Raw genomic sequence first — 17,925 nt, forward strand, 5'->3', positions numbered from 1 at the left:
TATGCTCTATTACTTACTTCTTGTTTTTAAAACATAACCTTAAAGCTAGGTACTTACATAACAGAGAATAGTTAAAGACAGATTTATGCTGCCATGAAATGGAATTAGTAGAGTCTTACTCTTTGCCTTAAGTTGGCAAGCACTTGACATTTTACGTAATCTGACATCTGCTGGAAGCTGCAGGATGTTCCTGGAAAATACCTGACCTTTTTATTATTTTTTTTTATTATTACTGGAAAAATACTACAGGAAGTACTGATTCTAGCCTGCAAAGTATAAATATCCACAGTTAAGCTCATTTCTGCAGAGGCAATATTTGGAGTGTAAAAACCATACAGGAGAACTTCAATCTGAACTCAGCGCTGTAGGAAAATGACTAGTACAGGCCTTTTTTTTTCTTTTTTTTAAGTAAGTTGAAACTGAATTTGGCATACCCACATCCTTGGCCATTTGAAACAAAAGCATTTCACAGAGATGGTACACATGGTGCCCAGAGATTACAACTTTTCTCTGTAGCCCATCTGACATTAGCAAAGCCTGCAGACATGATGTGTCTTATCACTCTGAGATGGAAAGTACTCAAGACAAGCAGTGGCTACAAGTTCACTATAAAACTAGATTAAAGTAAAAGTGAGATGAAGACAATTGACTACTTCTTGGTACAGCCTGCCAAAGAAAACCAGATGTACCTCATTTTCAAGAAAGTTTCTTAGAGAAACTTGAAATTAGTGATGGAATTTTGAGTAATCTCAAGCATGATAAGTAACTGTAGTCTTCATCTATGAAATTATCTGGTTTGGTTAAAACTCAAAGCAAACCTGAGCTCTCTGGTAGCTCCAGAAGTGTATTGCAAGGCTGAGTGATGCAAACAGTACTCCCTTTAGCACAACAAATTTCCTTTTGACAGAATAGTAGCCTGTGTATCTGTTTCAAAGCCTTCCATTTCCTGAATTGACTTCCAAGACCAAACTGGCATCACAGTTTCAGTTCATACCTCTGAGGTGTCCCAAGAACACTCAAACATGGTCATCATATATCTAACTGGTGCCCAAGCTTCTCTATCAAGCAGAGTGTAACTCTACACAATTAAGCTATAATTAAGTCCTTTGTGCAAGGGATCAGGATTCTTCAGTGCTCTACTTGAAGTGAGGATCAAATTTCAAGAGGAACTGAGAACCAACAGTAATCTATCCCAGATTCAGCATCAAGTGCAAAATGTACTTGTCCTATATTGTGTTCTTAAGCAAGTTTACAGAACAATCAAAACATTACTAGAGGAAAAAAACCCTCCACAGATACAAGTTTTCTTTAGGAGAGAAAATTATAAGGAAACAAATGTAGCAGGTATGTGTTTTGTTATGAAACATTCTATTGAAAAGCCCTCAATTATATTGATGAAGTTGGAATGAGAAGTCATCAGGAACCAAACTGATCTGATTTAGTTGCAAAGACTATGATGAACTACTCTGCTGCATTTTTTTTACAGAAGGATATAGCTAATGGAAGAATCACCTAACTGTGGAAAATTATCTAGCTGAGAAGGGCTAGAATTTGGCTTCTACCTTTACTTTTAACAGAGTTTATTTGCTTTATGTTTGTGGAAAAATGCTGGATCAAATTCCACATTTAGTGATCACACTTAGTAATTAACAAATTAACTAAGTCCAATTATTCTTACTGTGATAAGGGCCCTCATGCTTCAGATCTTCTACCAGTTTCCTGTTCTCAAGGACTGTGACTGTATATCCATGTTTTGCCAGGATGCGCTGACAGAGCTGACGGTCAGTTTCATGGTGAGCAGGAGGTGCATAGAGAACTGCCCTTCTTGTGTGGCTTCCGAAGTACTGGAGAATGGAGGCATCGATCTACAGCAAACACAGTGCAAAGACAATGGTTGAAGGATAGGACACTCCTCAGCAGTATAAAATACAGTTGTTTTTCACAAAAAGAAGCTAGTAAGTTACTATGACAACAGTGAAAATAGTTCTAGTATAATTAAGAATTCTCTTTATATCATGGACTTCAGACCATAAATTTCATTTTGTCTGCCCCTCCATTTTTTCTCTCTTCATTTTGAACTGATACTACAAAAGTTTGAAAGCTCTGGTTAGCACTCAAGGACCTTTAAACCATGTTCTTCCTTTTGTGGAAACAACTTTTCCTGAAATTTGGGCTGCTCTGGTGAGCTAGTAACAGCAATTGCCATCTGACTTTGACTGTGGCTGCAGTCACCTAAACAGAGAGGCCTTGGTAGGTCCCATGTGAACTCTTTCAAGGAATGCAGGTCTTATGCAGATGGCAAGTGCAGGTATCTGAGTTGTGCTCTTGTCTTAGGTTGAAGTATATTCTATCACCATCTTCATGAACTGTTGAAACCAGGTGAAGCAGTGCTCCCTGCCTCCTCCACTCTGGCTTATCTTCTGTTAATGGGCCCATCAGCACCTTTGCCACACGACTCACAGATAACCCCCTCCTGGACTACCTCCTGTTAATGGGCCCATCAGGCCTTATCACATGACTCACCATCCCACTGTGAGATGCTCTGCTCAGAGGGAGGAACCAAGCATTCCAGCCTGGATATATGCTGAGACGCTGAACACCAGAGGGGCGCTTACCCACTGGATTCCCAGAGGACCCGAGCTACCAGACCTTTCTACAGGATCACTGCTTCAGGAAGACCACCTCATCTGGACTGCTTCCATCACTCTGCTCAAGTTGTATTCTGACTCTGTCAGTGGTCTTTTGTATTATTGCATCTATTCTAGTTTACTTTCTTTTCTTTTTTCCTATTGTATCTCTGACTTAGAGCCTCTCATTTGTTTTGCTTTCAAACCACTACAGCTATGCAGCATTATTATGAAAAGTAAGAAGAGTACTGGGGTAAAATCATACACAGGAATCCTAAACAGAATTGGAAATTACTGTGCTCTAGAAAGTTAAATGTAACCTTGTCAGCCCTTCATTGCCTCATTAGTCCAACACGATCTAGCCCATAGGAGGACTGGCAGGGAGACATATATAAGAGCAAGTGGAAAGAGATCTGATGTCTCCAATGAATCCTAAGGAACACTTGAATTATCTACCACTTAGCGCCTATGGATAATGGCATCTAGAGAAAACCCTTCCTCTGTATCTACCCTGGGGTATGAGCTTCTTGAAAAAAAAATGTAAAAGAGACACCCCAAAAACACAGTCATAGTGCAATCATGACATTAGTTTCAGAAAAGGGCAAATCACTGGACTGTTGCCATCAGATATTTGGGCAAGGGGGATATTTTATTTCTTAAATAAATATGGTGGGTTAAGCCTGTCTGGAAGCCAGGCACCCACCCAAAGCCACCCTTTCCACTCCCCTTTCCAACTGGACAGAGAGAAAAATACTCTGAAAGTCTTGTGGGTAGAGATCAGAATCGGGAGAGATCATTTATTGATTACTGTCACAGGAAAAACAGATGCAGCTTGAGGAAACTGATTAGTTTGATAATAAATGTAATTATAGTGAGATAATCAGAAATAGAACCAAATCTCAATACACCTTACTCCCACTCCCCCCCACCCTCCTTCTTCCCAGGTTCAACTTCCCTCCCAAATTCTCTACCTCTCCCTCAGTGGAGAAGGGAGGCTGGGACTGGGGGCTTGGTCAGTTCATCACACATTGTCTCTGCTGCTCCTTCCTCCTCAGCGGGAGGACTCCTCACACTCTTCCCCTGCTTCAGTGTGGGGTTCCTCCCACTGGAGACAGTCCTTCATGAACTTCTCCAACGTGACTTCTTCCTAATTCTTCAATTAGGCCGCAACTCTTCAGACTGTTCCAGTGTGGGCCTCTTCCACATGGCCCAGACCTTCAGGAACAGACTGCCCCAGCATGGGTACTCCATGGCCTGCTGGTGGATCTCTACTCCACTGTGGACTGCAGGGGACAGCCTTCATCACACTCTGCAAGCAACTCTCTGCTCTGGTGCCTGAAGCACCTCCTCCCCCTCTTTCTTCACTGACCAGGTGTCTGCAGAGTTGTTCCTCTCATATATGCACACTCCTCTCTCTGGTTGCAGTTGCACAGTCACTTTTTCTCCCTTTTAAAATTTGTTTAAATTTGTTAGAGTTGCTACAACCATCACTGATGGGCTCAACACTGGCCAGCGGCAGGTCTGTCTTGGAGCTGGCTGGCATTGACTCTGTGGGACATGGGGGAAGCTTCTGGCGGTTTCTCACAGAAGCCACCCTGGTAGCCACCACCACCCCCCACCCCTCCAACAAAAAAAGACCCACAAATAAACAAACAAAAACCCCCCAAAACCAAAAAAAACCCCTTGCTGTTCAAACCTCAGTGAAATAATAAAAATAGGATGCTCCATTTGGGAATTAGGACACTACTATCTGCAAGAGTCTAGCTGTTCTTTTGCAATAAAAACACCATTAAAAACCAACACTTTATTTTGGTGAAAGATATTTGTCTTTAAGATTGAAATATACCAGCAGGGATTAAATTCAGGACATGAAATTAGTTCTTTGCAAGTTTGTGAATTTCAACCTGACAGCTGTCAGCAGTTTAAAAACTAAGTTATTCCATAACTTCTAATTTTAGTAAGCTTATCACTGGAGATATGAAGCATTACACAAACAAGTCACCACCATTTCTTGCACAGTAGACTACACTGAAAAGAGACAGACACTTTGATACAAATAAATGTCATTCAAGATGTGTCCAGTTGTTTATAGGCCTGGCATCTAGTGCTAAAGTCACTCTTCTCATTAGTGTATTCCCGGAGTATGGGCTGCAGTTTTACATTGTGCTTGGGTGAAGTGTAAGCTCTTCTGCAGCAGTAAAGAGCACAATCTATTTCAGAGCCCATAGCTTCTAACATCAAATGGTCTTTTGCTCCAGAGCAGTCATTGCCCACGGAAAGCATTAGCATTATTGATGAAGGGACCCTGAAAAAATCTCAACACAACACTATCAGAGTCTTCCACATTTGCTAAATGTGCAACCCAAAACTAGACTAGAAACTGAGATATGCAGTAAGTAAAGGTTGATCACTTGCTGGTCAGAGAGAGCATGCATACCACAAGGTGAAGTCATAGGAACTGTGTTAGGTCACCTGTTTGACAGCGTTCCTGACATCCCAGAACTTTAAAAACACATTAATCAAGTGGCAAACACAGTGTTAGAGTCTCAGACGGCCCTTGCCCACCGCAGCAACGTCACTCTTGTCCCCTTCTGCCTTTGCCCCTCCTTCCTCTCCTCTTATCATCTCTATTTCCTGTTCTCTTGCAGCGCCAGCAGCTGCTGGCAGCCCTTCCTCCCCACTTCCCTCCCTCCCTCCCTGTTCCTAAATCCAGACCTTGTCCCAGCCCCCCTCTCGTGCTCTCTCTCCCTTCTCTTCCAGGCATTCCAGCCAAATACTTCCTGCTTTCCATTTCACTTGCACCGTGGAAGAAGCTCAGAAGATAGAGACACCTCTTGCTTTATTTTGCAAGAAAATCCATTTTCCATCCCACGTGTGCTGCAGGGGCCAGCGCAGCAGGGTGAACTGAGGACATGTGAGGAGTACAGGGGGCTGCAGACCAGGACGTGTCTCTGCTCCTGTTCCATTTTTGCTGGCGATTATGGCTTCTCCCGCTCCCGTCTCCCCCAGCCCGGTCTGGGGCGAGGGTCCTGCCTTGGATATGCCGGCACTTTGTGTGCCCCCATCCTCACTAACAATTACCACACTTCTGTTATACCACGAAAACACACCTTTCTTCGTGGAATCCCGGGCCCGAGGGACGAGGCACAAAGGACAGGAGCAAACCGGCCCCGAGGCGCGCCCAGGGGCTGAGCCCGCCTGCCTGCAGCGGGATGTGCCAGGGAAGATCCCGCCGCAGCGTCAGCCTACATGCGGAAGACGTCTTCCTCAGGTCTCTGGGGAAGGGCTGCAATGTTTACAAGGCTCTGGTTTGGCAGTGACGAATATTCAACAGATCACTGATAGCAGCATAGGAGGAAAAAAAAAAAAAAATAAGGAAGTTCAGGCAGTGGCAGCGACCTGGGTCATTTCCACAAAACACAAAGGAAATGACCCCGAGCGGCTCCACGGGGCCCACGCGGCGTCCGGCTCCCACCGGGCCGTCCCCGGGCTGGGTGATCAGAGCGCTTGCGACAGCCCTCACACACAGAGCACAGCACCAGCTGCTGCGGGTGCTTTTCTCGGGACACTCGCTTCGGACACACGCAAAAGCCGGCGAGGCTGCTGGCGCAGTGCTGGGAGGGAGCGAGCAGGGACACGCTGCTGTGTGCCCCAGCCCCCTGCCCGCCGCCCGGGCCCTGAGTACAGGCGCTGGGTACAGGCACTTTTATCCACCAGCTTCCCAAAGAGCCCGCAACGCCGTCTCTGGGACATAGACGCAATTCAGGAGCCTAAATTTACCAGCTTGACCTGATGTCTAATCTGGTACTATTAAATAATATGAAGCATCTCCACACCTTTTAGGGTACTTGCTTGAGATCTATGCTTAGTGTTGCCAAAATTATTTTCTCTGCCCTGTCCTTTCATAGCTATTTGCAGTCCAGGTTATACGATGCAACGTGTCCTGTTTGTTTGCCAAGCCAGTACAGCGCAGGGTGGGTTGTCAGCTACACAGAATTTTTTTTTTAAAATCTGTCCAGCTGCATGCTTGTAGCAAGTGATTCCATACTTTTTTCCAAAGCTTTATACAAAATGCCTTGCATCACTGGACATGCTGATCTAGTTACTAGTAAATGTTTTTCATAATTTCCAATATTACAGCAATAACAGTCATATTTATATATTTAAAGAGTCTGCTGGTTTTCATAAAATGTTTCTCAATCATAAAAATGAGGTCTGGGCAGAAAGTTAGTACAAGAGAAGTGGCGTACAATAGATGAAAATAAGCTGTTCACATATTTCCAAGTTTTATGGTTCTGATTTTTTTGGCATTCCTATGATTTTAATGTCCAACAGACTCACACACACACACACACACGGATCCATAACATTTTAAAAATTTGAGAATAATTGGTAAATGGTCAAATGTTCCTTTGTCCCAGTCATTTTTTTAGCTCTTCATCAGTTTGAAGACTCAGACTATTTGTTAGCAGGTCAGTTTACTACAGATTCAATGTATCTTACATGAAAGAGATTGGTAAGAACATCTGCAGCCTATGTCATACCTAGAAAATGGTGTGTTTGTCTCCACAGAAATTAATGAGGCTTTACAGCAAGGTTGAGATTTTCCATGTGATTTTGCATGAGACCCTATGTCAGCTTTGACATGATATATCTGCTCTTACAGCTTAAAAAATACTGCACTTAGCTGAGTCACTGATCTCATTTTAGTGCAATTGGCTGTAACACAGATGATCCACAGCCTTAACAACTGGTCCAAACAAACCAGAATGGGCTGTAAAGTAAATAAAAATGCATAAAAATGAATTTTGTAATTTTGATTTCAGTTTACAGAATAACATGAAAAACACAAAACAAATTGAGCCCCATTAAAATTTATTAAATTTTTTTTTTAAAAAATTGTATCAAATGTATACTCCTTTGATGTCTCAACAAACAAGATAAAAGGTCGAGTTTATATAATATGAAAGCTGAAGAATTATGTAACCATCCTTGTGCAACTGAAAATAGACATCCATTTTCAGAGTTGCAATTCTTAGTTCAGTCTGTCTGCAACTTCCAGGGAGCTGTGAAGTTCTGTATTAAAAAGAAAATGTTTTGGCTTTTCCCTTGAAACTGATATATCCAATTCTAGGTTATGAATGTATAAGGATATAATTGATTCTGCTAGTCTCTGAAGCTTTCCTCTATTGTACAGAATTTCTGGATTGTTCCAAAACTCTAGAATTTGGTCAGTAACTAATCTTATGATGTACAATTACTGTTTCTGTTTTGGCCAAGAAGAAAATACTGACGATATTTCAAGTTGAAGAGAACAAAACAGTTCCTTGGCAGTTGTTTCAGATTCCAAAAATATTACATAATTCCATAAATATTGATGCATTGTCTATGCCTGGAAAAGAAGCAAATATACAGTTTGAATGGTTGCCATAGAATTTCACTGACCATCACTTCAACTGCAGAAACAAAATTCTCTGTCCTAACATAATGGCCCAACTCATGTCAGCCTAAGCTTCTCTCAGGAAAGAACTCAAAAACTGTGAATCATTTTTCAGCTACCCAGTTCTGGTGTCATTAGTCCCTGTGTTGATTACAAGCAGCCACTTTTCTCACTGAGCTAGCCAAGACTGTCAGAGACTTGGTCCAGTAGCTTCAGATAACTTGACTGCAGCTTACTTTAACCCCACTGCTTCGTGCAGATACTGAGCAGCTGCAAAAGAAATCTGTGAGCCACTGTGCAAACCAAAAGGCCTTTGCATGAATGCAGAGTGCAACAACAATACCACAAAGGAAAACAGGCCTTATCAAAAAAAGGCCAGCACTATTAGCAATATTCACAGGCAGTGAACAGTTTAAATTCCCACTTAGCTAGCAAAGGAAGTCAGCATCTACTTTTGCTGCTAAATACCACCTAGCAGAACAACATTACAAAAAGTACATGAATGGGACTCCCAGAAAATACTGTACTATTCTTGAACAGCATCAATAAGAAGAGTGATAATAAAAACTTAGCATGTGGTTCTAATGCCCCCGGCCACTGATTTATGGGTCTGTGCAGATGTTTATTAGCTCCAAATATGACTTCTAAGTTCCTTTTGTTTGTATAAAAGTCCATAGAAATAAGAAGTTGTTCATACTACCATTATATTTAAAAGTCTGCATAGCTGCTGTATCAAGAAGTAAGAGAAAAGTTAATTTCCTTCTGTCTTTCTGGAGGATATTTAAATGTGCTTGCTTTATGTTCTGTTGAATTTCCTAATCAGAAAGGACTTGTAGAATTAAATGGCTGGAATGTAATTCTGCTTTGAATTGTTTGGTGGATAAATACAGAACAAGCAATTAGATTATTGGCATTTCCTTGAGGGCTGTCTTCTGATAACTTTATAAATCCAAGAGCAAAACTGGAGTTATTTGCACAGTAATCACCAACACTAAGCAGGAAGTACAGAGCTACTTTATCAAAATGCTTTTTGCTTTATGCCTGCATGTAGTACATGGTACCAATGGCCTGTCTTCAGAACAGACAATGAGCCAGTTGTGACGTTTTTTATCTTCTTTTCTTCATGTTAGAGCCAGGAGTGGGAGTTGCAGTTTTTGTGTTCGGACTCAATGTTTACTAATTCTTATCTATAGTACAGTCTCATGAATTGTGAGCTCTAAATAACAAGACGGTAAATGGAGGTGTCTCTAACTCTTTCCAAGCTTATTTAAGCATAAACTATCCAATAACGAGATGACACCTATATTATTTATATTTTTAACCCAATAATTGACCACTTAAGATCTGCAATGTGGACCTTTTTCACCCAATTAGAAAAAAACACCCGAAACCAAGAAGAAGAAGAAGATGAAGAAGGACTTAGACAACACCTTAAATCCTCCATATTGCCCCATATATATTACAATATACTAAAACCTTAAATCATAAGTTTTTCACCCTGTGAGATCACACAATACTATTAAAACTACACACTCATAACCCCAGTGCTATCACTCAATTTCGGAAGCCTGTTCCACAGCTTCAAGTCAAAGGTAGTACTTGCTTGAGGGTCAGCGCCTTTTAGCACAGAAAGCCTGAAATTTTCAGCTTCCAGAGTTCCAACAGCCAATCCTACCACTTATCAAAACACCTCCTTTTGGAGGAAGTCGCAGTGAAGTAATGTGTGAGATTCTGCCTCCATTTGCTCCTCCTTCTCAAAGTCCCCTTCCTGCAAAGTCTCCACCCTGCCCCTCTTTCCTGACTGCTACCACAATAGCCTTGCCCTTTATCATCAGAATATCTCTACCTATCTGCTCAGTTAAAATAGTTGTTTCCTTAGTGCCGTTTCATTTTACATTATAAAAGGGGAAAACAAATGTCCTGGTTTCATAGGGCACAATGTGAATGTGGTATCATTCCAAGGAAATCAGTCACTGATACTATACCCTCCTATGTGGATTGCTTTGTAGTTGCAACAGGTTTCATACAAAGTTCTTTGTTCTTTTGTGAAAAGTTCTCATCCCCCTATTTATTCTATAAAAAAGCTTTTTAGTTAAATTTACTTTAAAAATGTATCAAATCTTATTATGCGTAATCTTTTCTATCCAGAGCTCTCACCACACTACATTCTGCATAACAGCAAAAGTCATCTCATTCTATCATCCAGCTTCAATTCTCCTTTTTCAGATATTTACATTTCAAAAGGTCGCATTAGCTTTGTCTTCTTTTCTCTCCATTTCCATTCTCATCTCCCTTTCTCTCCCCTTGCATGAATTCAGCCGTCTCTGTACACAACCTCTGCTGTACTTTCTGAGGTTACTATTACTTCGCAGCTGTAGTTCCCTACTCTCCTACATCGGCTTCCTTTCCCCGTGCCTTCTTCCCTAACAGACTGCTCCTATCTTCTTTGTTGACTGCTTATTCTGTCTGAAGTGGGCATATTCCATTAAAAAACAAACAAAAAAAGACAGTAGAAAAGGAGACGTGACTTTAGATGATGAAATTCCCTAGATTTGTTTTAAATGTTTGCATTATTGATGAATTTTGCATTAGGTGCAGTAATTTCTATTAACTGTGAAGTCTAGCTTTCTGCCTCTGACAGAGTGAAGCACTCAAGTAAAGAGAGGAGAACTCCACTCTGGATATCCAGTGTTCTAATGTTCTAGTAACATTTTCTCAGCTTTTCAGTAATTGCACTGCCAATTTTCAAATATAGATGCCTGGGCCAATAACTTATGCAAGATGTTCAACTGATCTTCCTCTAGACATTGGTTAAGACTAAACCATGATGTTTCTCTTTTTTTTTTTTTTTCTTTTTTTCCCCTTCTTTTTCTACATAGTATCTTTCGGATATGGCCACATCAGGTTGTTGTTATCTTGGATCTTTCATACTGTCCACTCCTAGGAAATTATATGCTATCCTATTTGTTCAGAATGAAGCCATAAAAAACCTTTTCTTATCTTTCCTGTTTGTTCACTTCAATATAGTTCCTCTTTGAGATACATCTTTTACACAAAATGTAAGTGGCAGGTTCAGGGCCTTGAAAGGAAGACTTCAGCTTTAGTCTTTAGCCAGACATCAGTTGGCCTAAATGGCCAGGGGATTTGAAGCAAAAGTCTATTGGGTATTCGTGAAATAATCTCCTTCAGAACGCAATTTAGAACTTTAATTTTGTTTGTTTGTTTTGTTTAAATACATTCACAATGACTGGAAAGCTAGTATGCCAAAAAAAGTGCCTATCACAGGAGGTGATAGTGCCTATCACTATAAAAGGTGATTAATAATTTCCTCCTCTTTTTTTTATCTAGCTGTGGAAGAAATAAGGACTTTAAAGAGAGAGTTTTGCTTTCCAGGACCAGACAGAAAATCCCACTGCCAGTATGGTGAACCACAATTTCAACCTGGATGTAAAGCTTAATGACTTGGGAACTGGGCCTTTTAAGAACAAAAGGAACAGTGTTTTTGGGTCTTCTCTGACTGGGAAACCAACTGAACACCAGGTATCTGCCTTCCTAAAAGCAGTACTGTCTATATTCCTTCTACCCAGCAGAGGTACACCATCTACCTGGGCAAAATTACTTATATGCAGAGACATCTAAATTGCCTCTGGCTGAATTAATTCTGAGAGTGGAAGCACAGCTTAACCAGATAATAAGCTCTTCTCAAAACTGGCTGAGAAGCAGAGCTAAATTATTTAAGATAAGTGCAATGAACGGGCTGGTACTAAAAGTATTTCTGGCACAATACCGTGCTAGGCAAACTACACAGAGGGCTTTTTTTCTTCCTTATACCTGTTGCAGTTTTGATGCTACAGCACCAGCTCCTCTGCCTACTATATATATTCACAAACATGTATATATACATTTCATTTAGGAGGTAAGAGTGCCCTGCTAAACCTGCAGACAGCTTGCTGCTAGATGTGATATCACTCTTTACTGCCTTTAATGCTGGAAAATCAGAAATAAGCCTTCTATTTTTCATATTTCAGATATTAATTTTGAACTAGAAAATGTTAACCTTTGTTCCTGTGAATTTAAAACTTCAGGACAAGATCTCCAGCAGTTTTTAAAACCATGTGATACAAGAGAGGAGTACTATGAGCTCTGTCTGGTTTTCCAGGTTGTGAATGAAATCTGCATTTTTGCAATTTAAAAAAGACAGCTTGCACTATGTGCCCAAGAGGAAGGGCTCCATCCCGTATAGTTAAAGACACGTTTACAGATGTAATTGACAATGTCCATCCCCATGCGTCTTCCACACATGTCTTCTACTTCCACACTACCACTGTAACTTCCAAAATGAGGTGAATGTTGACATCAGAAATACATTGGCAAAGCTGGACTTCTCCTAAGATCTCTTTCTCTGCTTCCAACAAATGGCTTATAAAAAAGATGCCAGGGTTTTTTTGTGTATTTTGGTTTGGTGGGTTTTTTTGAGGCACTTAGTGCTATGTATACTGTGAATGAAGAAATTATTAGATTTTGGAGGGGGATTTTGCCCCTCTAATAACAATAAAGAATCAAATTCTCACAACAGGCTCAACACAGTACTGGTTGTTTTTCTGAAGGAAGCAAACAAAACCTGCCCCTACCCAGAAGAGAATCTGCAGTGTGACATGCTATCGCTCAAAACCATAAACATTATGTGCTACCTAAAAATATTATCTCCAGCGGTGTATTATTTTCCTTAAAATTTATTGATGAACTTTGATTTCATAAGACATGATGCAGTGTTTGCTTTAAGTCACTGTTTAACTATATAATAGATCCTTTTTTTAATGCATTTAAATTTTCTTCCTGGACTATTTATTGAATAAGAATACATGTATGACTACTTAATTGCAACTGTGAATAACTGTATTTTAAAGTATTTTTTCAGGTTCATACATGAAGATTTTTACCAGAGCTTTAATGAGAAGTTGTTTCCAAATTGTCTCCTGTCAGTAAGCACGTGACAGTAAAATAAAACAGTGTAGAGTTTCAACAGTGACATCTGTCTTAGATGTTACTGAGTGCCCAATAAAATCAAGCCAGATAACAGTTCAGCTATCTGAATAAGCAGTGGATGCAAACACACAGTTCAAGAACACACTTTCAAAGCAGAGTGGTAGAGATTTTTGGCAATGTTTGTCTTTTCTGTTCTCTGAGGTTATTATTCAGCCTACACAACCAGCAGAGAAAGCTGGGAAACGGAGACCAACTTAGAGTAACATCCCAACATGTGCAAGACATTTTGTTCATCATGTTCTAGAGGAAAAATTCAAGACAAACAGGGAGCCAGCTATGGGTGGTCTTAAAAACTTGAAAAGGAATGTGTTAAGGTAGCACAGCCCTGGAAAACATACCTATAAGGGTTAATATACACACATCTGTACTACAGGTCCAGCATGTGCATGTGATAGTCACATCCAACCACGTATGCTGGAGAGCAGTAAGTACAGCATGTTGTAAAAACAAAAGCTTTCTTCTCGTTTCAATTGGCCAGCACACCAAGTTCCATGTCAATCTGCATTTTTTTCTCAGGCAATTTGCAAAAGAAGATACTACAGATATTTTCAGCCAAACAGCATACTAGGAAAACTTTGCCATTATTTCACCAGTTCTTACAGATATTAAACAGCCCAAGGTATGAAATGTTCTTTGCCATTATAATAGCAATGAGTAAAAAAAGGAATGGACTGTTCCTGTAAATGTAACACAATGCAACCAGCATATGTCAGCTGTGCTTATTTCCCTTTAAATTTAAATTATTTATGTCATATTGCAGATCAGATCTGAATCTGGGTACCTAGTGTATTAAAATATAAAAATTGACAAATGCTGCATGTACTATAAGAAAAAACACCAGTATTTTAAGAGTTAAGGTTAAAGAGTTCATGCCACAATTATTCCCCATATCTGTTTCTGATTGTTGCAGAAGATGCACTTTACAGCTGCTCTCCTAAAATCAATATTGCTGACCTTTTAGACTATGAACTGTCTAATCAAAGAAGCAGCCTGGGTTTTTTGGGTTTTTTGGTGGTTTTTTGGTTTTTTTTGTTTTTTTTTTTTTTTTAATATTGGAACTGCTTTATGTGGTTGCTGTCCATAATTTGTGAGGTCACAAATTTTTTACAGTTCTGCCACAGTTCTATATAAAATGTTAGCATAATGATAATTTCACAGTGTGGTATCTGCTGCACCATTGTAGGACTCTATAATATACTCTTTCAGCTCCTCTATAGGACTGAAGGAAACCTTAAACATTTGTGCTAGTGCTGATCACAGATTCCAGAGTAAAAATAACTACCTCAGTCTGGAGACCATTTAACCAACTAGATTTTCCAACAAAAATAACAGCGTCTCAATTTGTTAGATTTAAACACCCATCCTAGGAACCCTATACAAAATAAACATGAAGTCAGGTAATCGATGGACAAAGTAAAATTTGTGAGACAGAGATTCCAGCATATATAACATGATTTGAAACTATTCTTTTGTTTCTCAAATGCAGTTAAATTCAGCTTCTCAGCAGAATCCCAGTAAAGTTCAGAGCTGACGAGCAGATAACTTTAATACAGGGCAGCTGCAGTCCCTGTGCCAATTAACAGCCTCAGTCACTTCTGTGAAACCCCACTGGCTCCTGATTTACGTGCCTGTACTGTAAAGCCTCTAAACCAATTCCCAAAGCCAAAATAAAGCATGGTCTGTGCAGCAAACTGAAATCTTGCTGGAATCACAGTGCAATGCAATGTTTCAGTTGAAGATTTTAGGATTCCTGTGTTCATAACAGCACACTGAGGAGCTGGTAATGGGAATGTGCTTGTGCATATGCCGCTGTCATTAGATCACCCATTTGTTTGTATACAGATCCCAGACTTCCAAACTTAGGCTAATTTTAGCTGGACTCAGATGATCCTGCCAGACTTGCTATCCCTCGCTTTGCTAATTATTGCTCAGCACTCTGCTCCAGCTGACTTACCTTTTTCACTGTCTCTGAATTGCTGCCAGGGAGGAAGCAGTGCATGGTGCTTGGGGAGACCTCCTTATATCTTCCTTGCTGTGTTTTAGTCAGTTTGTTGGGTGCAATCCCATTAACAACTGCTGAAAGAATGCTGCTGGTCATGATAGGAGTCAGGGTTTGGCAGAACAGACAGAGGGCCACCACTAAGGCCAGAAGGAAGGGACGAGGGTGACAAAGCCTGCGGCATCTGGGGACTTGCCCACAAACCATGGCCTCTTTGCCGACCTCACTTTGCCCTTTGCCACATTGCAGATGCAGTCCAAGTAGCCACGTCAGGGTAAAAAAAGTCAGAGGCACACTTTACCCAAAACTAGCATGAATTTTCCCATTTCTGCTGCTAAGTGTTTTCCTGGTGCCAGGCAAGAAGTTACAAGTTCCAGAGAAGCAGAGGTTTGGGGATCACCTTCCCATGGAGTTACTGGAACAACCTGTGAAAAAACAACAAATGAGCAGCAGCAAACAGCAGCATGCCATGGGGCATCCTGCAAGGAGCCGTGGAGAGCTCTTCCACTACATGCTCTCAGGAAAACTAACCTGCCAGCAGACAGGTGAGGAGCAGAAATCTTCACCCCCTTTGCAAAAGGAACTACTTCCTCAGTGAGACAACAGTACTGAAGAAGGCAAGAGGTTAAAGCTTAACATGTCCCGTCCACAGCTGAAAAAAGTAAGAGAGTGTACCAACTTTGTGAACAATCGTTTGCTGTTTTTTCTCTCTTGCATTTTCAATTCCCACTTTGTTTTTACAGTATCCTTCATTCCAGTCCTTTTAAATTTCCTCCTTCCTGTTAGAAAGCACAGCTTTCTCTTAAAAGTGATAATTTGTCTAAAAACTGACAGACTATGAAGATTTTCATTTGCATTTGTTTTGTCCAGATTGCAAGTTCAAAGTTAGGTTTACTTACTTGGTTCTTACCCTGTTTGAAGTTTTCCGTTCTCCTCTAATGGGCTGCTGATTAAAACCACTTGGAACAACCCTGGCTCATGATCCCAGCTCGTCTCACACACTCAGGAGGCAGGCACACGCACATAACACACGCCATCTGAAGCCAGTTGGACCACAGACTTCATATAAATAAGGGCTGGACTGCTCAGAGGGTGGAGCTAAACTGGCTCTGCTCGGAGCAGGAACAGGGTTTGGAGAGAGCCTGAGGTTTGGATGGGGAATGAGAGGTGTCCTAGCTTACACTGCATGCCTCGAAGCCACCATCACTGCAATTTTTAGAAAACTGCTGTTGCAGTGATTAGCCTAATTGAAACAATATTAATATCTTTCAGGGTGAAGCACCTGCAGTATTTTAATCCAGATTAACAAAAAAGTGTTGTAAACTAAGCAGATTTACTTGGACATAAGCGTCACTGACAAAGCAGTTGTCAGTAATTTTCCGTAGTAGATATAATATCTCATAGCAGAATATAAATAAAACTTCTTGCTGATGTCAAAAGGCAGAAAGGAGGGTGAACAAAAATACTCTGATAAAAGCACTTAGTATCTAAGCCACAGAAGGTCTTAGTTACTACTTCCCCCTACTGACACAGGACAGGGACAAGACAGATGGGAACAGTTCACAAACTCTGTTATATTTATAGACCAGAACTTCTAATATAATCAGATTCTTTTAGCTAAAAATATTTGTTTATAAGTAATCTATTTTATCTTCCATCCTTAGTTAACGATTTTTGAAAAGACAGATCTTCCTACACTGCCTCATAATATAAGAAATGAATGTTATTACAATAACTTTGAGCCCATCTACAGTTTGGCAGCTGCAGCAGCACTACCAAATTAGAGGCCTATAAACAGCAAGGAAGGATAGACCATATATTTTTTTTAAGTGCTGATTTTTATTCAGCTTTAAAATTCCTTTTTTTTTTTTTTTCCCCTAACTCAACATATCAGTTTGCAGACAAAGAAACATGCCATCCAAGTGATTGAATACTTCATGCAGGACCTCAGTGGTCACACATACTGCATTTTAGTTTTATGTCTGGGATTGTAGTTACTTAAATTAGACTCCTAAGCAAGAAGAGACTGCTCCAACTTCCTGTACCCTGCTGTGATAGATGCTTATAAACCACAGAGGAACTCCCATCTTTGCGCTCTGAAAAGATGCTGCTTGTTCTCCCTCCTTCCCAGCATACCAGTTCACACCAGTTCATACCCTGCTCCAGCCAGCCTGTGCAGCAAAACCTCTAGCAAGCCAACAAATCTGGCTAGAGGACATCCAAAAACCATGGGTACTCCCTGCAGCTCTCTGTGGGGTAGGTCTCTTCCATCCAGTGGAGAGGGATATTTAGGGAGCTGCTACACTCAAAGGAGGATTGCAGAGACACTACTGGCCAGCCTACCTGGGAGCCACAGTGATGCCATCAACAGAAGAGGAGACTTGCTTTATTGTTAGAAGGTATTGTCCTGCAGATTTTGGCATGCCCTGATTTCTGGGCCCACAACCACCAGCTGTGTGGGTGGCATTTGCATGGTTATCAGCTTCTCTCACATTCCTAGTGAGGGTATTTTAGTCAGAGTTTTATGGGCTATTCCTAGAAGACTTGATTAAAACCATTTTATAAAGATTTGGCTTAATGGTTGCTTCATAATGTGGAGCTCATACCTCCTTGGAGAATCCCACACTAGAACAAAGTAATCTTCTCTGTCCCCACCCCCTGCTCCCTCAGTTACCTTCAGCACAGCAAGCAATCATGCTCTCCCTCCAGCCCAACGTCATGTTCCCCTTTCAGGCATTTAAGTGGAGTCTTTAATCTCACATTTTCCCCAACGTCTCAGAGTCTTCCTGCAACCCCGAAACCATTCACGGGTC

At 40.8% G+C, this 17,925-nt stretch overlaps 1 protein-coding gene across 5 annotated transcripts in view; it reads right to left on the minus strand.

Annotated features, from left to right (window-relative positions):
• The window catches only part of CPED1 (cadherin like and PC-esterase domain containing 1), a 150,160-nt gene extending 134,021 nt beyond the window's left edge, over positions 1-16,139 (minus strand). For 2 of the 5 annotated variants that reach the window (XM_066183021.1, XM_066183025.1), the window contains exons 1-4: positions 16,012-16,139; positions 15,644-15,764; positions 15,068-15,537; positions 1,679-1,865 (exon numbers count right to left, since the gene is read on the minus strand). In XM_066183021.1, coding sequence (XP_066039118.1) covers positions 1,679-1,865; positions 15,068-15,319 — 439 coding nt within the window. In that variant the 5' untranslated portion in view covers positions 15,320-15,537; positions 15,644-15,764; positions 16,012-16,139. The remainder of the gene's footprint in view (positions 1-1,678; positions 1,866-15,067; positions 15,538-15,643; positions 15,765-16,011) is intronic. The other 3 variants (XM_066183022.1, XM_066183024.1, XM_066183023.1) reach the window with 3 other exon arrangements.
• Between the last annotated feature and the right edge of the window lie 1,786 nt (positions 16,140-17,925).

This window comes from Chamaea fasciata, unplaced genomic scaffold (assembly GCF_029207755.1).
Source record: "Chamaea fasciata isolate MVZ Bird 193981 ecotype frontalis unplaced genomic scaffold, bChaFas1.0.hap1 SCAF_5, whole genome shotgun sequence".
Lineage (NCBI taxonomy): Eukaryota > Metazoa > Chordata > Aves > Passeriformes > Sylviidae > Chamaea > Chamaea fasciata.